This window comes from Loxodonta africana, chromosome 14 (genome assembly GCF_030014295.1).
Source record: "Loxodonta africana isolate mLoxAfr1 chromosome 14, mLoxAfr1.hap2, whole genome shotgun sequence".
Classification (NCBI taxonomy): Eukaryota; Metazoa; Chordata; class Mammalia; order Proboscidea; family Elephantidae; genus Loxodonta; species Loxodonta africana.
The window spans coordinates 50,771,539-50,798,551 of record NC_087355.1 but is presented as its reverse complement, the minus strand read 5'-3'; the positions used below and the strand labels follow the sequence as shown (position 1 = coordinate 50,798,551).

The following is a 27,013-nucleotide window of genomic DNA, read 5'->3' as shown; positions in this document are numbered from 1 at the left end:
TAGAGAAGGGGAGAGTGTTGACATGTCACCGGGCTGGCAACCAATGTCACAAAACAATATGTGTATTAATTGTCTAAAGAGAAACTAATTTGCTCTGTAATCCTTCATCTAAAGCACAATAAAGAAATAAATAAGCAAATAATCTCATTTGTTAATATCCCTACCAAAAAAATAAAATAAACCCATTGCCGTCGAGTTGATTCCGACTCATAGCAACCCTATAAGACAGAGTAGAACTACCTCATAGGTTCCCAAGGAGCAGCTGGTGGATTTGAACTGCTAGCCTTTTCGTTAGCAGCCAAATGCTTAACCACTGTGCACTAGGGCTCCAATATCCCTACAGAGTTCATAAAAAAGTCTTTAAGTATTCTTCTTAAATGGGATATTTTTTGCACAAACAGGTATTCCGAGAGTCACATATCAAATACCCTAATCTGCATTTGAAAGCTTAGATTTTATCACTAGCAACAAATACTGTCAATTCTTTTCCCTGAAGTGACAGGCCACATTAATCATTTTCGAGGAAATGTCTGCCAAAAACCCATGTCTGAATAACCATAGTTTGTCAGTCACTCTTTCTAGTAAAAACAATGTCCTAGGAAAAAAAACAGCTACTTTAGCTCGCAACTCAATCACACAATACCTTTTCTTAAGATATCTATGATATTTTCTACCACTATGCAGTATCGTGGTTTCTGTGAACTTCTCATTTTGTCACACAGAATATTAAAATGATGTGTTTTTGAGGTTCAAGTTTGAATACAATGAATAAATTTTACTTGTTTCATCAAGGACATTCTAAACTGAAACTGGATTTTTTTTTTTTTTTTTTACTGTGGTGTGTAGCAGTGGAGAAAACAATGACTACTAGTAGTACCGATACCTGGATTTGTGCTAAGGCACCAGCAGTTTTGCCCACTATTGCTTTTGCACCCTCAGCACAAATGTCGACATAGTGAAAAAGACAAAGTATTACTATTATTAAAATAGCTTTGACTTTCTGAACAGGTTCTTGGGGATCTAGGGATGTACAGACCATACTCTAAGAACTGTTATACTACTGATCTGCCTATCCCACTAGACTATAAACCCCTTGAGGGTAGAAACCAAGTCTTAGTCATTGTTCTGTCTCCAGGACACAGACTCGGCACATAGTGGATGTTCAATAAATATGACTTTATTGATTACAGGCAGTGGCGTCCTTACCATACTACTGTGAACCTCAGTTACCTGAATAATTCCTAATGGAAAAGATCAAGAAGGTAAATTATCAGAGAGCAGAGTCACGAAGGACTGTGGGTTTTTAAAAATAAAATTGGGGATTCAAAGAAAAGAACAGAATAACAAGAATGAGTCCATTAGGAAGGAAGAAAATTAGGTAACTATCCTATCAAAAATAAGAGGAATAAAAGAAAAAAAGTAGGGCAGAGGGATTGGAATGAGAGAGCCAAGTGAAAGCCCAGAGACCCTCAACGCCGAGGAGACATGGACTAGGTTCTGTAATACCACCCAGAAAAAAACCAGTGCCCAGTGAGGGTAAAAGAGACAGGACAGGAAAAAAAAAAAAATGACGAAAGGCAGTAAACCCAAGATGCAAATCTTCAAAGGAGAAAGGTACTTCATTTTGATCTGCAAGCCAGGAGATATACTCTGCTCGAGAAGGTAACTATACGTGGCCAGCTGAAAACAATCCCAACTCCTGGAGGGCATCACACTTTGGCTCCTCCAATTAAACTGAGAGAGCTCTCTTTAAAAAACCACCACCACCTTCTCCACCTACCACCCACACCTCCCCCCAGAAAGGCCTACCTTGCCAACAGGAAGACAGCTGTTTGAACCACGAACTGGAGGCAAATTATTGTTCATGGCTGGAAATGTTTCAGTTTCAGGGAAGTGTATTTTATTTTCTTCTTTTTTAATTTCTGATACCCAACTCTAAGAACAAGGGAGAAAGAGGTAAATATACAGTTTGAAATAATTAATCAGGCATGAGAAAGGACTATACATCATCATAGTTTCCTCTGGGTCAATATTTTAGATGGCAATTTGATCATCCCATTCTATCTGGAATGTTTTTCCTACTTTTATTTATCTTGCTAGATCTTATTTATCATCTCTTCCAACAAGCTTTCCCTGAACCTCCTGGATGGGCTAAAAGTGCTCATCCTGTATGCATGACCATAAAGATTTTAAATCATCTATTTATTATTTGTCTCTCTCAATGTACTGTGAGCTCCTTGAGGGTGGGGCCTATGTCTTAATCTCATATTTGTGATTCAAGAACCTAGCACAATGTCTGGCACACAATAGGTTTTCGATAATTTTTGCTGAACTGAATTATCATAGGTGCCAGGAAAAATTGAGTGGATGCTGTAAATAAAAGAGATTTCTTTATTATCTGTAAAATTCTATTATTTATTCAGCAAATACATATTGAAGGTCTAATGTTTATCAGATACCCTTATACAGGCACTAGGGTGCAATAATAACTATATTATCTGTCCCATCCATACAGGACACAGGGAGGATGGAAGGGGGCATGAAACGAAAAAGAAAAACAAGGGAAGAGAGGTACAAAGAAGGGGAGAATTTTTTTTTGTAATTCCTAGTAATTTTTTTAAACTGTACTTTAGATGACGGTTTACAGAACAAACTAGCTTCTCATTAAACAGTTTGTACACAATTGTTTTATGACATCAATTAACAACCTCACAACATGTCGACACTCTCCCTTCTCTACCTTGGGTTCCCTATTACCAGCTTTCTTGTCCCCTCCTGCCTTCGGGCTAGTGTGTCCCTTTAGTGGAAAGAGGAAAAATTTTAGAAGGAGTAAGGGAGAATGGGGAATGAGGAAGAAGTGGCAAAGAAAGTGTGGAAAAAAAGGGAAGTGAGAAGGGAACAAACTCAAGAAGTGACAAAATGGAAAGGACACACAATGGGGGAGAAAGCAGGCTCTGCAACTAAGCCTAATCTGTTTATACGTTAAAGATAACACCAAAGAATTGTGGGTACAAAGTGTCTTTTGTTGCTGAATTAGTCCATTCCTAATGGTTGTTGCTGTTAGTCGCTGTGGAGTCCATTCTGACTCATGGCTACCCCGTATGTGCAGAGCAGAACTGCTCCACAGGGTTTTCAACTTTTGCGGAAGCAGATCCGGAGGCCTTTCTTCCAAGGCCTCTGAGTGCATTTGGACCACCAGCCTTTCAGCCAGTGCTTAAGCATTTTAGCCAACCAGCTGCTGTGAAGTGTTGTTCTTGACTTGTTAATAGATTACCAGATTTTCAAACTCAATTCAATGAAATGGTAAAACGAGAAAGCTTAAAGTCTTAAAAATTTAGCTTTCTGAGTTAGAGAATACATATACTTCAAAATTGTTTTTAAATGTACTAACCATTCCCAGAAATATATGCTAAATAAAATAAATAAAAGGAAAGCAAAAAACCTGTCTTTCCAGAGTCAGTTTAAAAAAAATACTCTACCCATCACCAGCAGAATGCACATTATTTTCCAGTGCGTACAGAACATCCAGGAAGACAGAATACTTACTGGGCCATAAAACAAGTCTCAATAAATTTAAAAAGACTGAAATGATACAAACTATCTTCTCTGACTACAATGGAATTAAACTAGAAATCAACAATAAAAAGATACCTGAAAAACCCCAAAACCTTTGGATATCTAATAATATATTTCTAAATAATCCAAAAAAGAAATCACAAGGGAAATTAGAAAATATTTTTAACTAAATGTAAATGAAAGCACAACACACCAAATTTGTGAGACATAACTAAAGTAGTGCTTAGAGGGAAATTTAGAGTGTTAACTGCTTATATTACAAAGGTCTCAAATCAATACATATGCTTCCATCCTAAAAAAAAAAAAAAACCCCAAAAAAGATGAGCAAATTAAGTTCAAACTGAACAGAAGTAAAGAAATTAAAAAAAAAAAAAAAAAGAGCAGAAATCAGTGAAGTAGAAAACAGGAAAGCAATAGAGAAAACTGATGAAAATGAAGGCTTTCTCTGAAAAGATCAATAAAATTGATAAACCTCTAGCCAGACTGATAAGGAAAATAAGAGATAGAATAAAAATGACCAACATCAGGAATGAAAGAGGGTCATCATTACAGGTGCTACTGGTGGGAGAGTACAAAGGTACAACTTTTCTGGAGAACATGGAAATAGGTTTCAAATCCTATCTGAAAATTTCAAAAAATATTCAAACTCTTTGATTAAGAAATTTGAATTCTAATAATTCTTTCTGAGGAAATAACTAGGGTAGTACAAAAAAAATTTTGGACAAACACGATTTATAGAGGGGCACAGTGGTTGGGAGCTTGGCTGCTAATCAAAAGGTTGGCAGTTCAGATTCACTAGCCACTCCCTGGACACTCTGTGGGGCAGTTCTACTCTGTCCTATAGGGTCACTATGAGTCAGCAGTGACTCGAAGGCAACAGGTTTGTTTCCTTGTTTGTTGTTTTGATTAAACTATGATTTTTCAAAGGATGGACTATTAGTCATTTAAAACACGCACACAACGCACACACACAGGTGGGCATTCATAATATTCTCCTGGGTGCAAAAAGCAACCGATACTACCTAAGTAATTACCACTAAAGGCAGCCCAGATGGCACAAGGGTTAAGCACTCAGCTGCTAACCAACGGTGGGTGGTTTGAACCCACTAGCCCCTCCGTGGGAGAAAGATGTGGCAGTCTGCTTCTGTAAAGATTTACAGTTTGGGAACCACATGGGGCTCTTCTGTTCTATGGGGTCGCTATGAGTCAGAGTTGACTCTATGGCAACAGGTTTAATTACCACCAAGAGCCTTTTACTGACAGACAAGAAGCCTTCAGGATATCAGATAAGTGAAGCAGATGCATATACAATGTCACTACGATATTTATCACATATTGGTGTTACCTTTATATCGCCATCGATTTTTTCCCATTCTTCTGCCGTAAAACTGGATGCTGTTGCTGCAGGCTTATCTTTCCTCAAGGCTCTACTTTGAGGAGCTAAGCTTTTAAGGCGCTTTTCACAAAATTCTGTAAGTTCAGGATAATATCCTTCCTCACCAGACCTTAAAAAAAAAAATTCTTAGAGAGTTAAAGCCGTATCTAGAGATCATCTAGGCAGACTGTTTACTATTTGGGTTCCACGGAGTCAAGGGGCTATTGGGAGATCTCAAGGGCTGTCCCTGCACAAGGCCAAAGGCTGGGCTGCTCTGCTGGCTTCCCTCCCACCCTCCCCTACGAGCGCAGCCTCTATTTTCATCTGTTAATCGATGAAGTAATGAAACAAAGGGGAAAAAACAAACAAACAAAAAACTCCAAAGGAACCAATTTCCATCATACACACTTTAAAAATGGAATAAATAACATTTTCTCTCCTCTTTAATACACATATGGTTACTTTTATGCATAAGGTAATTTAAACTTCTAAGTCGAAATTCAATATTGGAGACAGGGACAGAGCGAGAATTTGGACTTCTTTCCAATGAGGAGTTTCTGTTTGTAATCCAATTTTTTTTTCAAAGGCACAGGAATAAATGATAGAGACTGATTAGACAAAAAGTCTCTAAATTTAACCAGTCAAGGAATAGTTTCTTCCTTAGAGAGTTAAACTGAGACATCAGTTTTTTGTTTGTTTTTAAGGAAAATCAATCTTTTCTACTTCTCTTGTAGTTCTGTTTACTCTTAATTTTTTTAAGAAAAATAGAAGTCGATCCGTTTTCAAATGAAATATTAAAAATAATTCCAACTCAACACAATATAATTTAACCAGGCCAGTCATAGGATTTCTTGGAATCAACATTATAACAAAAACCTATTGCCGTAGAGCTGATTTCGACACACAGAGATCCTACAGGACAGAGTAGAACTATTCCATAGGGTTTCCACAGCTGTGATCTTTTCGGAAGGAGACTGCCACATCTTTCACCCAAGGAGCAGCTGGTAGGCTTGAACCACCAACCTTTCTGTTAGCAGCTGAGCACTTAAACACTGTACCACCAGGGTGCCTTTAACACTATTACAGTGGTTTTCAAACTCTTTCATCCCATAAACTTGTCATGTTCTCCATGAATCCTTGACCAAATATGAATGAAAATACTCTTACACTGCTGAGGAAAACAATGATATGATTCTTCACCTTCTATTTCAGAAATGATGAGATTATTACATCAACTCTGGCTGGGGACAAGCAGTGTTTAGGGAGGACAAGAGGATAGAGTGATGACAGAGAAAAAGAAAGAACACAGTGATAATGAAGGAAAGCAGTCAGAAGAATGAAGAGAGAACCACTGCCAAGCATTAGGAATACTGGACTACTGATGCCACAGGAAGGAGTATTTGCACTCCATAATCACCTTCTGCAATAGAATTCTGGCCTCCAAATGAACACACACCAAGAAATCCTGAATCAGTGTCAAAGGTTGCTACTGCAAGGGGCAGTGTTTCTCAAAGTGGGCTCCTTTGTCCACCTGTACAACAATCAGCTTCCCACCCTCTGCACTTGTTAAAAACACATGGTCCTGGGACCTACACCACATTTCCTGAAGTGGCATCTCTGGAAATGGGGCCCTCAATTTTGCATTTTTAACAAGAACATTTGATGCACATAACAGTTTGGCAATCAGGCTCTTACCCTGAGAAGGCCCGGATTCCTTCTCGTCTGATGCCATCTTCAGTCCTCCCCACCACCCTCCCTCTGATCAGCTTGCTGTAAGCCAGCCACCTATGCTGGCAGATGGTATGGAGAGTGCCAAAGAACTCTGTTGGTGTCGGCTGGGGCAGTAGCCTTACCTCCTAACAGCCACTTCCACAGCTACTTTATGTTTTCCTGGAAAAATGTGGAGGAAGCAAGAAAAATACCCCCTTATATGCTAACTGCTGGGGCCCTGGTGGTGCAGTGGTTATGAGCTATGGCTGCTAACCAAAAGGATGGTAGTTCAAATCCAGCAGCCACTCCTTGGAAACCCTATGGGGCAGTTCTACTCTGTCCTATAGGGTTGCCATGAGTTGGAATCGACTCAATGGCAACAGGCTTTTTGGTATACTGATTATTAATGCTGGAAGTAGAGCTAGTCAGAACCCTCAAAACTAACCAAAGAAGGTGGAGTTTTTCCTAGGGGACACTGGGTTCACATCAATGGTGGTAGAATAGTTAGAAAAAAGATAGGGATAAGAGTTGTGCAACATGAAGAGTATAAACAATGTTACTGAGTTGTACATGCAGAAACTGATGAATTGGCAAATGTTTTGTTTGGTATATTTGCACTATGTAAAAAAAAATCCAGTATTGCAAAGTCAGCCCTTAAAGACCAACTAGCATTGGCACTTGTTTCTCTGCACTATTCAGTTATTTTCTTGAAACTCTGCAGGCAAATTAAAGTACAGAAACTAACTGAACCCTAAGGATGATATTAAAATATTTATGTTAATCAGATGGGGGGGGGGACCTAACCATAGAAGCAAAACCACTATTCTGAAACCTAACATGGACAAGACCAACAAACAGCCTCAATGTTTGAAATTGTCTCCAATATTTTTAATGTAACTTTTAATTTTTAGAAGGCAGAAACAATATAATTAAAATCAACAGACTATTACTGAAACATGAAACAATTTTTAAATGCTTACCTGAGCACACAAAAAATTTTTTCCAAGTGTTTAATATCTGAACATTTTTCAATATATTTGAAATCCAAATGTTCAACAGGAATTTTAAATGTTTTTGTTGTTCCAAAGCCCCACAATGATGGACAGTCTTTGGCAGTCATGCCTGAAATATTCAACAGTACAGGACAACAGTTAACAATATATACAGTAATAGTCCGTTTGGACAGCAGTAAGCATCTAGGTACTTCTGTGATATCTATTTTTCATTTCTATAGAAAAGGGGGAGATGGAGAGCTTTCTTCCAGGGAGAAAGAAGGTACTTATTTTAAACACTCTCACCCTGATAATAACAGTTAACATTTCTGGAGCTAAATTAGTGATGGGCCACGTATGGCTTATCTCGCTCAATCTTCACTCATGCAAAGCTGGAATACAATGACAAAGTAGGTTTTGGCGCTCAACTGCTTTTTTAAGATATCTTTCAATATTGATTTTAAATGATCTTCTTCCACCTTGAACCAGTTGCCGTTGAGTCAATTCAGACTCATAGCGACCCTACAGGACAGAGTAGAACTGCCCCACAGGGTTTCCGAGCTACGATCTTTACGGAAGCAGACTGCCTTATTTTTCTCCCTTGGAGAGGCTGGTGAGTTCGAACCACCGACATTTCAGTTAGCAGCCAAGCGCTTAACCACTGTACCACCAGGGCTCCTTTGTCCACCTTAGCTGTTTATTAAACTCCCAATCATCCTTTGCGATTCAGAACAAACATAGGTAGCATCTTTTTAAGTTTGCCTAACATCACTCTCTTCCCGTTCTTTGCCTCCTTACATTCCCTGCCACTCACTCCCATCAATCAACAACTTCCAGATACGTGTTCTAAAACACTTTGTACATACCTTGTTTATAGCACGTGGCACATATTTTAATTTTATTTCTCTGTCTTCCCTTCTAGATTGTGAGAGATCCTACTTTTATCCATCTTCATAACTTCAGGACTAGCATAAGTAGTGTCTCATGCCAAAACCAAACCCGTTGCCATGGAGTCAGTTCTGACTCTTGGCGCCTCCATGTGTTTGCAGAGTAGAACTGTGTTCCACAGGGCTTTCATGGCTGTAAGCTTTCAGAAGCAGATCATCAGGCCTTTCTTCCAAGATGACGCTGGGTCAGTTCCTACTGCCAACCTTTTGGTTAGTAGCCACGTGCTTAACCATTTGCGCCACCCAGGGACTCTTCGTCCCGTCATAAACACTTGCTGAATTGAACTAAATTGGGAATAAGAAGGCCTTGGACAGCTTCACCATAGTGATCCTGCTGCTAATAATGATGGTAATAATAACAGTAAGAAATACTTACACAGTTCTTAATGTGTGCAGGGCACCATTCTAAGCACTTTATATGTATTACTTCATTTAATCCTTCAAGTACTATAGCAGGTAGATATTAAGTAGAGAATGATAATAATAAAAACAGTTAACATTTATGAAGCTAAATACTAAGTCCCATATATGATCTTACTTAATTTTCTAATTTCTCCCATGAAATATAACAATTACTAACGTTTTACGTGAGTTGAAGTTCCCAGTAAGTAAACTGCTTAAGGCCATATAGCTTAGTAGTGAAAAAAGGATTTGAATCTCAATAGGCTAACTACAGATCTCACTTGGTTAACAATTGAACCAGTGCTTTTCAAACTGCAGGTGCCAACCCATGAAATCAGTTTAGAGAGCTGAAATGAGCATTCTTTTAAAATGAGATAAAATGTCGTTGTTAGGTGCCACTGAGATGGTTCCGACTCACAGCAACTCTATGTATAACAGAAAGAAAGCACTGCCGGATCCTATGCCATCCTCACAGTCATTGTTATGCTTGAGCCCACTGCTGCAGCCACTATGTCAATTCATCTCCTTGAGGGTCTTCCTCTTTTTTGCTGACCTTCTACTTTACCAAGCATGATGTCCTTCTCCAGGGACTAATCCCTCCTGATAACATGTCCAAAACAGGTGAGACAAAGTCTCACCATCCTTACTTCTAAGGAGCATTCTGGCTGTGCTTCTTCCAAGACAGATTTGTTCATTCTTTCAGCAGTCCATAATATATTCAATATTCTTCACCAACACCATAACTCAAAGGCATCAATTCTTCAGTCTTCCTTATTCATTGTCCAGCTTTCGCATGTGTATGAGGCGATTGAAATATCATGACTTGGGTCAGGTACACCTTAGTCCTCAAAGTGACATCTTTGCTTTCTAACACTTTGAAGAGGTCTTTTGCAGCAGATATGCCCAATCCCATACGTCATTTCATTTCCTGACTGCAGCTTCCATAAATGATGATTGTGGATCCAAGTAAAATGAAATCCTTGACAATATCAATCTTTTTTCCATTTATCATGATGTTGCTTACTGGTCCAGTTGTGAGGATTTTTGTTTTCTTTATGTTAAGGTGTAATCCATCCAGAAGGCTGTAGTCTGATCTTCATCAGTAAGTGCTTGAAGTTCTCTTTGCTTTCGGCAAGCAAGGTTGTGCCATCTGCATATCTCAGGTTGTTAATGAGTCTTCCACCGATCCTGATGCCATATTCCTCTTCATATAGTCCAGATTCCCAGATTATTTGCTCAGCATACAGATTGAATAAGTACGGTGAAAGGATACAATCCTGACACACACCTTTCTTGATTTTAAACCATGCAGTATTCCCTTGCTCTGTTGGCATGACTGCCTCTTGGCCTATGTACAGGTTTCACATGAGCACAGCTAAGTGTTCTGGAATTCCCATTCTTCGAAATGTTATCTGTAATTTGTTATGATTCACATAGTCGAATGCCTTTGCACAGTCAATAAAACAGAGGTAAACATGTTTCTGGTATTTTCTCCTTTCAGCCATAATCTGACATCAGCAATGATATCTCTCAGTCCACATCCTCTTCCGAATCCAGCTTGAATTTCTGGCAGTTCCCTGTCGATGTACTGCTGTAACAGTTTTTTTTAATTATCTTCAGCAAAACTTACTTGCCTGCGATATTAATGATATTGTTCGATAATTTCTGTTGGATCACCTTTCTTTGGAATGGGCACAAATATGGATCTCTTCCAGTTGATTGACCAGGCAGCTGTCTTCCAAATTTCTTGGCATAGATGAGTGAGCACTTCCAGCGCTGCATCCATTTGATGAAACATTTCAACTGGTATTCCATCAATTCCTGGAGTCTTGTTTTTTGCTAGTGCCTTCAGTGCAGCTTGGACTTCTTCCTTCAGTACCATCGGTTCTTGATCATATGCTACCTCCTGAAATGCTTGAAATGTCAACCAATTTTTTTTAGTACAGTGACTCTGTATATTCCTTCCATTTGTTTCTGATGCTTCCTGCATCATTATTTTGCCCATAGAATTCCTCAAAATTGCAATTCACGGCTTGAATTTTTTCTTCAGCTCTTCCAGCTTGAGAAATACCAAGCGTATTCTTCCCCTTTGGTTTTCTATCTCCAGGTCTTTGCACATTTCATTATAATACTTCATTTTGTTTTCTTGAGCTGCTCTTTGAAATCTTCTGTTTAGCTGTTTTACTTCATATTTCTTCCATTCATTTTAGCTACTCTACGCTCAAGAGCAAGTTTCAGAGTCTCATCTGACGTCCATTTTGGTCTTTTCTTTCTTTCTTTTTAATGACCTTTTTTTTTTTTTTATGTATAACATCCTTGATGTTTTCCCACAACTTGCCTGGTCTTCGATCATTAGTGTTCAATTCATCAAATCTATTCTTGATATGGTCTCCATATACTCAAGGGGGATATACTCAAGGTCGCATTTTGGCTCTTGTGGACTTGTTTTAATTTTCTTCAGCTTCAACTTGAACTTGCATATGAGCAATTGATATTCTGTTCCACAGTCCACCCCTGACCTTATTCTGATTGATGATACTCGGCCTTTCCATCATCTCTTTCCACAGATAGTTGATTTGATTCCTGTGTTTTCCATCCAGTGAGGTCCACATGTATAGTCGCTGTTTATGTTGCCTGAAGAAAGGTACTTGCAATGAAGAAGTCATTGGTCTTGCAAAATTCAATCATGTGCACTCTGACATCGTTTCTATCACCAAGGCCATGTTTTCCAACTATAGATCCTTCGTTTCCAATTTTTGCATTCCAATCACCAATAATTATCCACACATTTTGACTGCATATTTGACCAATCTCGGAGTGCAAAAGTTGGTAAAAAATCTTCAGTTTCCTCATCTTTGGCATTAGTGTTTGGTACATAAATTTGAATAATAGTTGTATTAACTGGTCTTCCTTGTAGGCATATGGATATTATCCTATCACTGACAGTGCTGTACTTCAGGATTGATCTTGAAATATCCTTTTTGATGATGAATGTGACACCATTACTTTTCGATTTGTCATTCCCCACATAGTAGAACATACGGTTGCCTGATTCAAAATGGCCAATACCAGTCCATTTCAGCTCACTAATGCTTAGGATGTCTATGTTTATATGTCCCATTTCATTTTTGACCACTTCCAATTTTCCTAGATTCATACTTCGTACATTCCATTTCCTATTATTAATGGATGTTTACAGCTGTTTCTTCTCATTTTGAGTCATGCCACATCAGCAACTGAAGGTCCCAAAAGCTTGACTCCAACCACATAATTAAGGTAAACTCTACTTTGAAGGTAGCCCTGGTAGTGCAGTAGTTAAGCATTTGGCTGTAAACCAAGAGGTTGGCAGTTCAAATCCACCTGCCGCTCCTTGGAAACCCTATAGGGCAGTTCTGTTCTGTTCTGTCCTATAGGGTTGCTATGAGTTGGAATCAGCTCTACGGCAAGGATTTTTTTTTTTTTTCTCTTCTACTTTGAGGCAGCAACTCTTCCCCAGTCATATTTTGAGTGCCTTCCAATCTGAGGGGATCATCTTCCAATATCAACGTTCTGCTGCTATTCATAAGGTTTTCACTGGCCAATTTTTTCACAGGTAGACTGCCAGGTCCTTCTTTTTAGTCTATCTTAGTCTGGAAGCTCTGCTGAAACCTGTCCGCCAAGGGTGACTCTGCTGGTATTTGACATACTGGTGGCAAAGCTCCAGTATCACAGCAACACACAAGCCATCAGGGGATGACAAGCTGATGTAAATAGAATAGAATAGCACAGAATAGCACAGCATAGCACAGCACTGCACAGCACAGCACAGCACAGCATAGCACAGCATAGAATAAAGAAATATCACATTGTCTGGCACATAACATTAAAGTAAATACTGTTTCGTAAAAAGTTTTCTTATCTATGTAAACAGAAATTATATGTACATGTGTGTATAAATGCACATGGATGCAAATTAAAATCTATTTCTTGCTATGGGTCACTGTCAAAGTTTTTTATAAACCACTCACTAAACCATATGGAAAACCTGGTGGCATAGTGGTTAAGAGTTTGGCTGCTACTGTTCACAACAGCAAAAAGATGGAAACAACCTAGATGCCCATCAATAGATGAATGGATAAACGAACTGTGGTACATACACATGATGGAGTATTATGCAACGATAAAGAACAACGATGAATCTGTGAAGCATCTCATAACATGGATGAATCTGGAGGGCATTATGCTGAGTGAAATAAGTCAATCAAAAAAAAAAAGTCAATCACAAAAGAACAAATATTGTAGGAGACCACTACTGTAAAAACTCATGAAAAGGTTTACATGCAAAAAGAAACAATCTTTGATGGTTATGAGGGAGTGGAGGGGTGGGGTTGGAAAAACACTAAACAGACAATAGATAAGTGGTAATTTTGGTGAAGGGTAAGACGGTACACAATACTGGGGAAGGCAGCACAACTTGTGCAAGGCAAGGTCATGGAAGCTAAATAGATACCTCCAAACTCTCTGAGGGACCAAATTGGTGGGTGAGGGCTATGGGGACCATGGTCTTGGGGAACATCTAACTCAACTGGCATAACACAGTTTATAAAGAAAATGTTTTATATTCTACTTTGGTGAGTAGCATCTGGGGTCTTAAAAGCCTGTAAGTGACCATCTACGATAGTGCACTGGTCTCACCCCTTCTGCAGCAAGGAAGAATGAAGAAAACTAAAGATACAAGAGAAAGATTAGTCCAAAGGACTAATGGACCACATCTACCACAGCCTCCACCAGACTGAGTCCAGTATAACCAGATGGTGCCTGGCTACCACCATTGACTGCTCTGACAGGGATCACAATAGAGGGTACTGGAGAGGGCTGGAGAAAAATGTAGAACAAAATAATAACTCACAAAAAAACACCAGACTTGGTGGCCTAACAGAGACTGGAGAAACCCTGATAGTATGGCCCCTGGACACCCTATCAGCTCAGTATTGAAGTCACTCCTAAGGTTCACCCTTTGTCCAAAAATCAGACAGGCCCATAAAACAAAACAAGACTAAAGGGGCACAGCAGCCCTGGGGGAAGGACTAGAAGGCAGGAGGGGACAGGAAAGCTGGTAATAGGGAATCTAAGGTTTAGAAGGGAAAGTGTTGACAGTGTTGTGGGGTGGTTAATCAATGTCATAAAACAATATATGTACTAACTGTTTAATGAGAAACTAGTTCTGTAAACCTTCATCTAAAGTACAATAAAAATTAAAAAAAAAAAAAAGAGTTTGGCTGCTAATCAAAAGGTCGGCAGTTTGAATCCACCTGCGCTCCTAGGGAACCCTATGGGGCAGTTCTGCTCTGTCCTATAGGGTTGCTGTGAGCCAGAATCGACTCAGCGGCAACGCGCTTGGTTTTTCACATTTCTAAAAAAAAAAAAAAAAAATTGGGTGGTGGTTTTAAAAGCAAAAAAGAAACAGTAGCAGTGTGTCTAATTCACTAAGAGGTTTTCCTTCAGCAAGATGCCCTCTGGGAGTCTGTCACATATCAGACCTCTGCAGAAAAATAGGATGCTCTGTCAGCCTCTCCTCCATGTACCTGCTGGCTTTGACTTAGGTATAGAATATACATGACAGTTCAGCTTTTGGATGAGACCCAGCTGAGAAATTAGATTGTGGCTTTCACACCACACCTGCAGGGCCCACCATGATGAATGTCTCCCATCACAAGGAAAGCCTTAAGGATGGATGTTTCAGGAAAGCAAGATGAAGAACTTTTTAATTATTGGTGCTGCTCAGAATAAAACGGGTTGCCTTTGGGGAATTTGTCCAAAGAGGCTGGAGGATCTTTGATGGGAGAGATTTAAGCATCTAGCTGGGATTGAAATGGATTACATAGAATTTAAGGTACCTTGCAATTTTATGATTTGAATAAAATATAATAAAAAAAATTTGACAGGATAGGGCCACCTCTTAAGACACAACCTATGTCATTCTGAAAACTGTTTTTAACATTTCTCTGAGAATTTTTTGAAAATTCCCACTTCTCCCCCCTCCCCCCCTTTTTTTTTGGTGGGACATACATTCTCAAGACTACAAATATTAATTCTCAGGTTCCAAAAAGTAATCTGTACAGTTTATATGCTCTCTTTAAAATTCTTCCACATCTGTTTGCAGTTCTTGTCTGATTAGGGAAATCTTCCGTTTTATGTATGTACCTGGATTTAATTTCTTCTCCATCATCCTGAGCCACATCCATTTCCCATATTTCCTAATCAGTTTATCAATAATACCTCTAGTGCAAACTGATATGAATTCACTGGCTTCACAGAAACCTGGCCATCTCCCACCAACGCACGTTCTGTCCAGCACCCACAGGGCCGAGCGCCCCCTGCAGCCGGAAACGGAACGGAAACGGCATCCTTCAGCCGTAGCAACGGTTTCTATGTACCGCGCAGCCGGTCAGAGCGGCGAGTTCAGGGCCTGGCCCCGACGCCGGAGCTATATAGACAATATGTAACGGTCAGGAAGCACCTTAAAGCCCTTCTTTTGAAATCGCTTCCCACCCCCTGGCCCTGGAAACCAGGATTTATCGCCGCAGGCAGTTCCCGGGAACTCCAGGGCGGCGACCCTGCCCCAGCGACCCCCGTCCCAACTTCGACTCCGGCCCCGGCGGCCTGGAAGGCCCCTAGTGTGCTTCCTCAGACCGGGAAGGATGTCCATTCCAGGACGCGCTCCCCCGTCTCCGACTCTCGCCCCCGCTCGGGGAGGGAAGGATTGCGCCGGGGAGCTGTAGTTCACTCCTGTCCCGCAGACACACACAAGCATTCACCTGGTTCTCAGACCCCGCGCGGTGAGGAGGACACGGCCGCTAGCAACGCACTAAAGGCGCCGCAGGTGCAGAGGGAAGGACGCGTCGCCCCGCCCCGGGACCCCAAGACGAACGGCTGACGGCCAGGAGGCGGGGACTAGGCCCCCCTGCAGAGTGATTGGCCAGTCCCCGCCCTGCCACCCCGTCGATTGGCCTTACAAGTCCCAGCTTCGCTTCATCTTCGCTGGGTCAAGGGAACATTTTGGGGGAGGTAACATTTTTTAAGATGAGTGGGGAGCCCTGGTGGCGCAGTGGGTAAGGGCTGGACTGCTAACTGAACGGTCTATGGTTGGAACCCACCAGCCGTTCCGAGGGAGAAAAGACCTGGCCATCTGCTCCCATAAAGATTACGGCCTTGGAAAACCTATGGGGCAGTTGTCCTCTGTCACATAGGATCACTATGAGACGGAATTGACTCTTCGGCATGTAATAAGAGTGGTAGGGTGAGAGCTCCCCTCCCTCTCCTTTGATACATTTCACATTCAGTTAAAACATTGTTACTTGTCCTGTTATCCTGGATTGTTGTAGTACCTGACCAAAAAAAAAAAAAAAAAAAAAAAAACCAAACTCATTGCTGTGGAGTTGATTCCGACTCATAGCGACCCTACAGGACAGAGTAGAACAGCCCCAGAGATTCCAAGGAGCACCTGATGGATTTGAACTGCTGACCTTTTGGTTAGCAGCTGTAGCACTTAACCACTAGCCACCCTACTTAGCTATAGAAACATAATTAAAATTTCATAAACTCCATTGCAAGCTAGATGCATGTTCCCCCCCTGAACAAGAGTAAATAACTTTTGTACTCTTCTTGTAGTTATTCAAGATTTCCTCTTCCTTTTCATGCAGTCAACATTTTTAGAGTGCTGATTATGAGCCAGGCACTGTACTTGTTGTTAGGTGCCGTCGAGTCGGTTCCGACTCATAGAGACCCTGTGCACAACAGAGCAAACACTGGCCTCTCCTGCACCATCCTCACAACCATTGTTACGCTTGAACTCATTGTTGCAGCCACTATGTCAAGCCACCTTGTTCAGGCTCTTCCCCTTTTCCGCTGATCCTGTACTTTGCCACTGTACTAGGTGCTGGGACATAAAGGTGAACGAGACATAACGCAATTCAGATGAATAAAACAGTAGAGATCACTTGTGGAGAACTGTACTCCAGTTTTGTAATTTCACACTAGTTAAAATAGATGATGAACACAAAAAACCTAGTACAGTACCTGGCACATAGTAGGAGTTCAATATACTTCTCCATTTTTGTATTTCTATCAAAGACCTTACGGTCTATCAGCAGGTGCTGGTGATGGTAAAAATTCTAATGCTCAAAATATAATTTACTATATTTATGTTGTCATTTCCGTTGTCAGTGTTGGAGAATGGATTCAAGCTCTAGAATAATCCTTAGGTCACTTTACTAAATTCTTCATGATGGCCAACAGCATCACACTCACCAGCCCCTCAAAGTCACTTCACACCTCATTCCAGCCAGCAAACTTGGTTTAAAATTACATCCTAAATTGACAGCACTAAGCCTACCAAGATGTCACATGATTTTACTTTCAGCATAGGAAGGAACAGTTTAAGTATTCGGGAGAGTAGTTGTAATTCCACATGTCCTGCAATTCTTTTCTCACTAATACTTAATGTTTTCTTTTGGTTATAATTACGTATATACTTATGCTGAATAAACAAGCAGAATAAAAAGCAATTTGAAGACAACAGATTACATAGGCAAATGAAAATTATAGTCTTTATAGAAATAAGATATTGCATCCAAGAAACAAGAACAGAAATATGCATATGTATATGTAAAGGGGGAACAAAGAAAAATAACTAAGCTCATGGAAATTAAAAATATACCAGAAACAAAAAGCCCAATAGAAGGATTAGAAGATAAAGAACTCTCTCACAGAGTAAAGGAAAAAAAGGGTGGAAAACAAGAAAAGACCAAAAAAAAAAAAAAATAGGTCAAAGAAGTCTAATATTTGATTTAAAAAAAAAAAAGTATTTCTAGAAAGAGAAAATTGAGGGTAGGAAGTTATTTTTTACTAAAAATTTCCCCAAATTGAAGACCTTTGAGTTTCCTGATTGAAAGTGCCACTAAGTGACCAAAGCAATGGAAAAAACAGACGCATGCCAAGGCACATACAGTAAAAATTCAGAACACTGACAAAATTCTGTTTCCAGAGAGAAAATGGCTCACATTCAAAGGATTAGAAGTACTTCTAACTGGGTTCCCTGCTGCCACTCCTGTCCCTACACAGTTCATTCTCACCTAACAGCCAAGTGATCTTTTAAATCTTAAACCATGTTACTCTCCTGTTTACTCCCCCAGTGGCTTCCTACCACGAGGCCTTAAGTGAGCTGACCCGTCCACCTCTACAACCTCATCTCCTCCCACTCTCCTCCTTCACGAAGTTCCAGTCACGTGGGCTTAATTCTGAAGTGATAACAAGACAAGCTCACCTTCTACCCCTGAACCCTTTCAGTTTCCTCTATTTCAGAAATGCTCATTCCCCTTGCTCTCCTATGGCTGGATGGATCCTTCAGCCCTATTCTCCTTGACTAATTTTCAACATAAACATTATTCTATGAAGGGTAGAGATGTACGTGTATATGTGTATGTGAAAAGGAGGCAACTTGTTTTTCTATCTCCTCAGCCATCTCTATTTTATTCTTCCTTAGGGCTCATTCATCATTTCTGATTTAATCTGCTATATTTGAATTTTTCATAATTTCAGTCTCTGAAGATTGTCTCAAAGGACTGTTAATGCCACATACTGACCATACTTCCTCTACTGTGACAATGAAACCAAAGTTAGAAAAAAAAACGTGAATTGCTCAGTTATTGAGTAGGTAAGTGGCAAGACTAGATCTGAACCACTCTCATTCAGTACTTTTTCTAATCAGTGTGTCCAGAGTCATGTGTAAGCAATGTATTAGGGGTCAAGTTATGTGCTAATTTTAAGTTCAAATTTCTGATTTCTGACTTTTATATTTATAGAGCACTAGTCAAAAGAGGAACCCTGGTGGCACAGTGGTTAAGAGCTTGACTGCTAACCCAAAGGTCGGCAGTTCAAATCCACTGGCCGCTCCTTGGAAACCCTATGAGGCAGTTCTACTCTGTCCTATTGGGTCACAATGAGCCGAAGAACCCTTTTAAAGGAATTTTACATCTGTTTTCTTCTTAAAAATATGTAAAATTACTTCAATTTTATAGATGAAGGGGGTATGAAAAGGCTATGTAATGCTTTTTCCATTAAACCATTCTGTCCTGTCAACAAATAACAATATTCAAGTAAACTATTAATACACAAGGGACCTATGATGAAGTTATAACAGTTAAGGTAAGTGCAACTACATTATCCAATGAGTTGGTGTTTATTTGTTCAATAGGCTGCCATAAGGAGACATCTTATGTGTACATCAGGACTCCCTTTCCTGAAAAGGATAAGGTCAAGAAGGCCAGTGTCAAGAACATACTTGGATAATAAAATCATGAAAGCTATAAAAAAAAAAAAAAAAAAAAAAAAAATTTTTTTCTTATGGATAAAGCAAAGTCCTGACCAAAGCAGCACTCTAAAAATCTGAGCATGGTAGTACTTCACATAAAAAAAAAACCCAAACCCATTGCCATCAAGTCAATTCCAACTCATAGTGACCCTGTAGGACAGAGCAGAACTGCCCAATAGGGTTTCCAAGGAGCAAGCTGGTGGATTTGAACCGCCGACCTTATGGTTAGGAGCCAAGCTCTTAACCACTGCACCACCAGGGCTTCAGTATTTCACACAGCAGGTAATAAATTTTTAGAAGATGTTAGTGGAAATGCACTTATATCAAAAATGGTATAGGTAATTTTTTGAATGTCAGAGACAGACATAGCTATTAGTAAAATGAGATATATCTAATCTTTAAAATCGATATTAGGGAGGCCAACATAACAATCCATAATGATGGAGTAATAGGTGTGACCATCAATTCCAGCTCCCTCAGATCAAGGCAAGGGCCCTGGTGGTGCAGTGGTTAAAGCACTCAGCTGTTAACTGAAAGGCTTCGGTTTAAACCCACCAGCCACTCTGCAGGAGAAAGATTTGGCAATCTTATTTTCGTGAAGATTTACAGCCTTGGAAACCCTATGGGGCAGTTGTACGCTGTCTTATAGGGTTGCTATAAGTTGGAATTGACTTGATGGCAGTGGATTTGGTTTTTGGTTTGGAAAATCAAGGCAAGTTTTAAACATTTATCCAATAAATCAGTGTAAACTAATCCCCATTCTTTTTGTATCCTGAAAGCAGGAGTTTTGACCTGAATGAATGATTGTATCTGGGAAACTATACCTGACTTAATAGTCTTCTTCATCCACTTTACTTGGGGTTGATTTTGCCTTACAGGGAACAACCATTAAGGTTTCTTTCTGTTAAGATTTTTAAAAGTCAAGAATTATGCAGAGACACAGAAAGGCGTATGTCAAGTAACGAATGAAAAACAGAACTCAGGATGATGTATGCATACAAGTATACTGGTACACTCTGTACCAAGTGACACTACAGAGTTTATGAACAGCTGGTGATACATCAGTGGTTTCCAAGGAACATGCTTAGTCAGAGCTCATGAGGCCCTAGAAACCTGCATTTTTAACAAGGTCCCAGATAATTCTAGGTTGTGATTAAAAGTTTGTGGAAGCAATTTTAACCTTCACTGTATGTCAGATTAAAGGTACAATAAAATTTTATGTCATGTAATTCAACAAAAGTAATTTATTTGCACAAAATATTAACAGATACCCAAATACAGTATGGCTTTAAAAACTAAATAAAATGAAATCAAGTATAGAGGTGGATTCATAAAGGTAAGTATACTATCCCAAAAGCTATACAATATGAAACATTAGTGGCAAATCCAAATACAAGTGGAGATGTTCCTCTGAGTTCGTTTCATCGAGCGTCAAAAACCACCACTATTAAACTCAGTTAAGGACAAAAAAAATATTTAAAAATTATATGAAACTTCCAAGTCACTTTCTCTTGGTAATAGTTTGTTATATTTAATTTGAAATGCACAAAAGAATAGAATTCATTGTTTACTGTTAGAATTGGAGATGAACTAAAAAAAATTTCAATTTTAATTAGCCCTTCTTCCAGGATAAAAAGGCTGATGCATCGAAAAACACTGAAGCAATGCTAAAGGTGATAACTTGTTGATTTCTAAAAAATTATTAGTTACCACAAAACAATTTACCCTCAGTCTTTGGGCTAACTTGTAGGCTGTACTTTTTCCATTAGGTAGTACACACAACACTTGTTATTTCACGTTGTATAATCTACTTTGTCCATACACCCAAGATCAAGAATATAAAAGAGAATTCCAGAAAAATAAACTTATGTGAACCAAAATCAACCAGTACTTAGAATATTAACAGCCTATACACTGACATATTGGTCCACGGGAATACTAACCATGCCTTTTTTTAAGTATTCTTCCAAGTTATTACCATATTTACGAGGAAACAGTCTTTGATTATCAACCCAAGCACTAGTCTTCATTTCCTCCTACTTCATACTTAGAAAGCATAGTTAAAAGGATACATCTTTTAGTCCTTTTCTTGTACATTATTCTGTATCCACATTCTCTGCATCTGATTGGATCCCTGGATTTTATTTCATTTTCTGTGTGACATTCTGGAAAAGAAAACATATTTATTCAATATCTAAAAAAGAAAACACTACAGACAAGAAAATTATCTTAACCACATTTTTCAATCAAAGCACTAAAATATACTAAATCTCAGGGGTATTTTGATATTACCAAATACATGAAGGGGGAAAGAAAAAACTTGTGGGCAATGCACTTTTTTCCAGAAGAGAAAATGAAATAAATCTTAACGAGATTTTTGTATGGTTGCAATAATGTTTTATTTTATAACATTAAAGATCAGTGACTCATTTATGCAAAGGATAAATATAATCCCTTTCAAAAAAGTTAAAATACTTTTATGTAAATGCTACTCTTACCTCCGCAGATATATATCATTGGCTGCTGTTTTGGGGGTTGCACGTCCTTCTGGATGTCCATTGTTAGTTCCTGAAATCACAGACTCAAATACTGAATATCTCAAGGCTTCTCACAAATCCACCCAGGCCCCATTTTTTCTCAAGAAAATCTAAAATGGTCCCAACTCCTAATCTGTACTTTCCCCAACACTAAAAGCAGGTCTAAAGGACAAAAAAAAAAAAAAAAAGTACGGAGCATTACCCCAAACGCGACATAGTAATAAATACCCTATACATGTCATTTCGTTATAATCTTCACAACAGTCCTAGGGATTATCACTCTTATTTAACAGATAAAGAAACCAAGGCTTAGAGAAGTTTGCCCAGGGTTACTTAGCTAGTAAGAAGCAGAGGAACTCAGGTTTACCTTCAAAGCTCGCGTTCTCATTTAACTCAAACACAAGCTCTATTTTTCCACAGCTTAGAAAAATATGGCCTAAAAGTTATATACGTCAACAGGGGAACATGATATCCGAAGATAAAGGAAGACAAATAAGTAACTCCCCAATAGCCGTGGTGTCAATTCCTGCTCATATCGACCCTACAGGACAGAGTAGAACTGCTCCACAGGGATTCCAACGAGCGTCTGGTGGATCGGAACTGCCGACCTTTGGTTAGCAGCCGAGCTCTTAACCACTGCACCACCAGGGCTCCCCTAAACAGCTAGACTAAAACAGGCAAAGGACTGACCCCAGCCTCTCTCAACCCTAGCTCCACACCCGGACCTTTTTAGTCCCCAGTGTGTTCCCAGTTTTGACCTAAATATCCACCCCCAAAGTCTAACTCTTCGTTTTCCTACCTGTGAAGTATGAAGGCCTTACTCTGTGCTAGAAAACAGCAACCAGTCCGTAGTTGAGTCGTTGTCAACTTCCGGCGCTTGAATGTGACGCAGGAGGTGGCGTAGCCGCCCTTTCCTTCCGGGGCGTGGCTGAGCGAGCAACCAGGACTGAGGATAGGCAGTGAAGCCAGAGTTTTTGTGTTTTAAGACTCTGTGGAGTTAAGTGCCTATTTCGCCCCCCACCTCAGCTAGTTGCATTTGCAAAACAAAGGAGGTTTTTTTTTTTTTTTTTTCTGACTAATGAAGTCATTTCAAAATGATAAGTTTTTCAGGAGGGGTCCCTGGTGGCCGCAGTAGTTAAGAGCTTGGCTGCTAACGAAAGGTCAGCAGTTAGAATCCACCTGGCGCTCCTTGGAAATCCTATGGGCCAGTTCTGCTCTGTCCTACACTCCATGGCAAGGATTTTTTTAGAGGGTTAGAAAATCAGATGACAGAAGATCCGTGGAATCCTAGGCTAGCCATTACTCGGGCGAACATAGAAGGAATTGCCTCCACCACTTCAAATAGAAAAACACATTCCAGATTATGTTTTTCAAATCTTGCATGTTTAATACCTGTTTTGGGACAGCGGGGCAGCTGCCTCCGCTCCTTTGCATTATTTTGTTTTGGCTTTTCCACCCATTTTCTCTTCTGCTTGGTCATCAAGTGGATTCTGACTCATTGTGACTCCCGGAAGTAGATCGCCAGGCCTTTCTCAGGTGCCTTTGGTTGGACTCAAACCTCCAACCTTTCAGTTAGTGGCCAAGCACTGAAAGGTTGCACCACCCAGGAATTCCACTATGATTTAAATCTATAAGTAGTGTCAGATTCTCATGTACACATAAACATGAAAATTGGCATTATTTATTTCTATTCTACAAATAAAGAACTAGAGCTAGGCTCGGAGAAGTTAAAAACTTGCCAATGGGTCCCACAGCTTCCCAAACCATGGGCAAGTTTTTAAACAGGTCTTTTTTTGTATATAGGGTCGCTATGAGTCAAAATCGACACGACTCGACGCCAACGAGCTTGGTTTTTGGTTTGTGTATTTTAATTGCATATCCTTTATCGGAAGCATGTTTGTCAAAGATCAGTTGACTATATTTGTGTGGTTCTATTCCCGGCTCTCTATTCTGTCCCATTGATCTATTCGTCTATTCTTTCACAAATATAGTGAGTCCTGAAGTAGGGTAGTGTCAGTAGGGTATTGTCAGTCCTCTTCGTTTTTTATTTCTTCAGAATTCTGTTGACTATTCTAGATCTATTGCCTTTGCATATAAACTTTAGAGTCAGTTTGTGTATATCCACAAAATCATTTTCCGGAATTTAGCTGGGATTATGTTGCATTTGTAGATCAAGTTTTTCACTCATCTTCACTTAAGTATAGCTGTATAGCTTGAATGTTATCGTGATTGAAAAAGTCTTCCATTATGTTTTACTGGATGAACCCTAAAAGAGGCACTAGATCTTGTGAAAAGCGAGTGAGTTTTAGAATTCTGAGGTCAATGATGAGATAATATTCAACCCAAAGAAAGGAAGCAAACAATCAAATAATGAGGTGTGTAAAGAATGTGAAAATCTAGCTCAGTGGCTTAAATCTGGGTTATATAAAACTCAGGGCAAGTTACATGTCTTTTGCCTTTTTTTTTTTTTTTTTTTTGGAGGGGGAGGGAAATGAAAATAATTCTTCCTTGAAAGATAGAAGGGAGTTATATGTTTCTTTCACTCCTTAACAGTAATATCTATAGAAAAATTAATTAACTGGGGAAAGACAAAAACAGCTATATTTAAATAGTGGGTGCATTTGTATGGGTTTTATTTAACCACAGACTAAATGCCCTGCCCTACTCACATTGGCAAGGATGAAGGTGGGGAGCAGACATTAAACCAAATAAGTAAATTACATGGAGAAAAATACAGCAGAGAAGGAGGGCAAATGCTGAGGTAGGGTGGGGAATGCCTGTAGTAGAGATTTGTTTGAAGAACCAGGAAGGTCACTGACTACCTGGGAATACCTCTGGAGGGGAGGGGGCTTCAGAGAGTTGCTAAGTCTTGAAGATTGTGTAGTTCACCAACCTCATACCTTCAACTGCTTTCCTTAAGTTCCATAGGTATCGCAAATTTAACAACCCCACACTAGATTTATCTTGTTTTCTCCCAAACTGGTAGTCTTCACCCCCTCATCCTCTGCTCCATGCAGTTAATTCTGTCCACTGATTATGTCAATCCTAGTTTTTCTTCCCCACCACTATCTTTTGGAGTAACACAGTAGCCTCCTAACTCATCTTCTTGCAGCCACCCTCACCTTCCTTCATTCTGTCCTCCATTCTGAAGCCATTTTAGAAAGAGTGAGTGGTCTTCCTAAGGAAACCCTGGTGGCATAGTAGTTAAGTGCTATGGCTGCTAACCAAAAGGTCAGCAGTTTGAATCCACCAGGCACTCCTTGGAAATTCTATGGGGCAGTTCTACTCTGTCCTATAGGGTCACTATGAGTCGGAGTCAACGCAACGCGTAGTCTTTCTAAAATGCTCTGAATTGCCCAGAGGATGAGATTTAGACTTTTAGCATATATCCAACACCCTCCATGACTTGGCCTCTTCCGCTTCTCAAATTTTTTTCTTGCCACTTCTTAAAACAAGCCTTATTTTCTGGCTATAACAAATTATTTATAGTCTCCCTAATGTGTTTAGGTGTCCTGCTCTTGCACATATATATATTTTTTTTAAGTTTGGAGTTTTTTATTATCTACCTGAAGTTAGCTCTGCCCCCTCTTCCCCAGTAGAGATAGTCGGTCCCTCCTTCCTTTGTGCCACTACTATACCTCTTTACAGCACTTATACCAATGAGCCTCTTTAGAAAGCAGTAGATATGCCTTCCTCATCTTTGTATGCACAGTACCTAACCCGGAATCCTCTCAAAGGCAATGGGTTTGGTTTTTTTAACCCAATACTTGACACATACTAACCAGTTGCATTCTAGCTGGCTCTGACTCATGGCGACCCCATGTATGTCAGAGTAGAACTGTGCTCCATAGGTTTTCAATGGCTGATTTTCCAGAAGTAGGTCACCAGGCCTTGCTTTCCAGGTGCCTCTGGGTGGACTCAAACATCCAACCTTTGGATTAGCAGGGAGCTCTTAACACAGGGACTCCATTATACAGGACACCAGAGTTCAAATTTAAATATGACTAGGCAACAGTTTAACCATCTAGTCACTTACCTGTGTTAATTACTGGTGGATCTCCAGTTCTTAATGCAGTGCCTGGCATATAATAACCAAACCAAAAAACCAAACCTCTTGCCCTAGAGTGGATTCTGACTCATTGCGACCCTCCTTGGAGAGAGTAGAGCTGCCCTGTAGGGTTTCTGAGGAGGGCTGGTGGATTCAAACTGCCGACCTTTCGGTTAGCAGCCGAGCTTTTAACTACTGCACCACCGGGAGCCCCATAAATACTTCTTGGATGAAAATTAGTTGTTTTTTTTTTTAATGAACTATTTGGCACGAGGAAACCCTGGTGGCGTAGTGGTTAAGTGCTAACTCTGCTAACCAAACGGTCGGCAGTTCCAATCTGCCAGGCGCTCCTTGGAAACTCTGTCTATGAGGCAGTTCTAATCTGTCCTATAGGGTCGCTGTGAGTCAGAATCGACTCATTGGCAGTGGGTTTGGTTTTTGGGTTATTTGGCACGAGGGTATTTGGGCGTTTGACATGCCCAAAGTGATGTTTGTAAACAGTGAGTGCGTTTCACTTCATTTTTATTAGTAACTTTTTCCTTATTACAAAATCAATATATATTCATTGAAGAAAGATAAGAAAATATAGATAAAAAGACAAAACTGAAAAACAAAGATAATCCTGCTCCGAGATGCTATACCTGCGTTACTCAAACCTTTCAAACATTATCCTGTGTATAGCCATAATTTTAACTTAAAAGGAGTTGTTTGGTTTTGTAACCGTATTTTTACACTTAATATTTCAGGAAACATTTTCAAATAAATATTCTTCTAAATTATTTTTAATGTAGGGCACACTTGCCTTTCTAAATATGCATTCCAAAGTTTATGGTTTAGGGGAAGTGGGAGGAGGAAGAGCCTTTCAAATTAGGAAGCCCTCAACTGGACGGCTATGGGTTTGGGTTTGGTTTTGAGCTGTGTTTAGGTCGTCGTTGTGTGTGCTGGGGCGGGGGCGGTGCAGCGGGAGAAGAAGAGCCAGAGAGAGGGAGAGGCCTCCTCCCGCAGAGGCGGCGCCTGGGGCCTGCTGGTCGCGGGGCGGCCGGCAGGGGCGCCGCGGAGCAGGAGGAAGAGGCGG

At 40.0% G+C, this 27,013-nt stretch overlaps 2 protein-coding genes across 2 annotated transcripts in view; both read right to left on the bottom strand.

The window, feature by feature from the left end:
- The window catches only part of SPAG1 (sperm associated antigen 1), an 80,596-nt gene extending 72,795 nt beyond the window's left edge, over positions 1-7,801 (bottom strand). The window contains exons 1-3 of the mRNA XM_003408415.4: positions 7,642-7,801; positions 4,922-5,081; positions 1,810-1,935 (exon numbers count right to left, since the gene is read on the bottom strand). Coding sequence (XP_003408463.2) covers positions 1,810-1,935; positions 4,922-5,081; positions 7,642-7,781 — 426 coding nt within the window. The 5' untranslated portion in view covers positions 7,782-7,801. The remainder of the gene's footprint in view (positions 1-1,809; positions 1,936-4,921; positions 5,082-7,641) is intronic.
- Positions 7,802-19,424: 11,623 nt separating this feature from the next.
- POLR2K (RNA polymerase II, I and III subunit K) lies at positions 19,425-22,795 on the bottom strand. The gene is made up of 4 exons (XM_023545911.2): positions 22,690-22,795; positions 21,852-21,921; positions 21,426-21,518; positions 19,425-20,797 (listed from the first exon to the last, which is right to left on the bottom strand). The coding sequence occupies exons 2-4, from the start codon at positions 21,910-21,912 to the stop codon at positions 20,775-20,777; spliced, it is 177 nt and encodes a 58-aa protein (XP_023401679.1). The 5' UTR covers positions 21,913-21,921; positions 22,690-22,795; the 3' UTR covers positions 19,425-20,774.
- Positions 22,796-27,013: the final 4,218 nt, after the last annotated feature.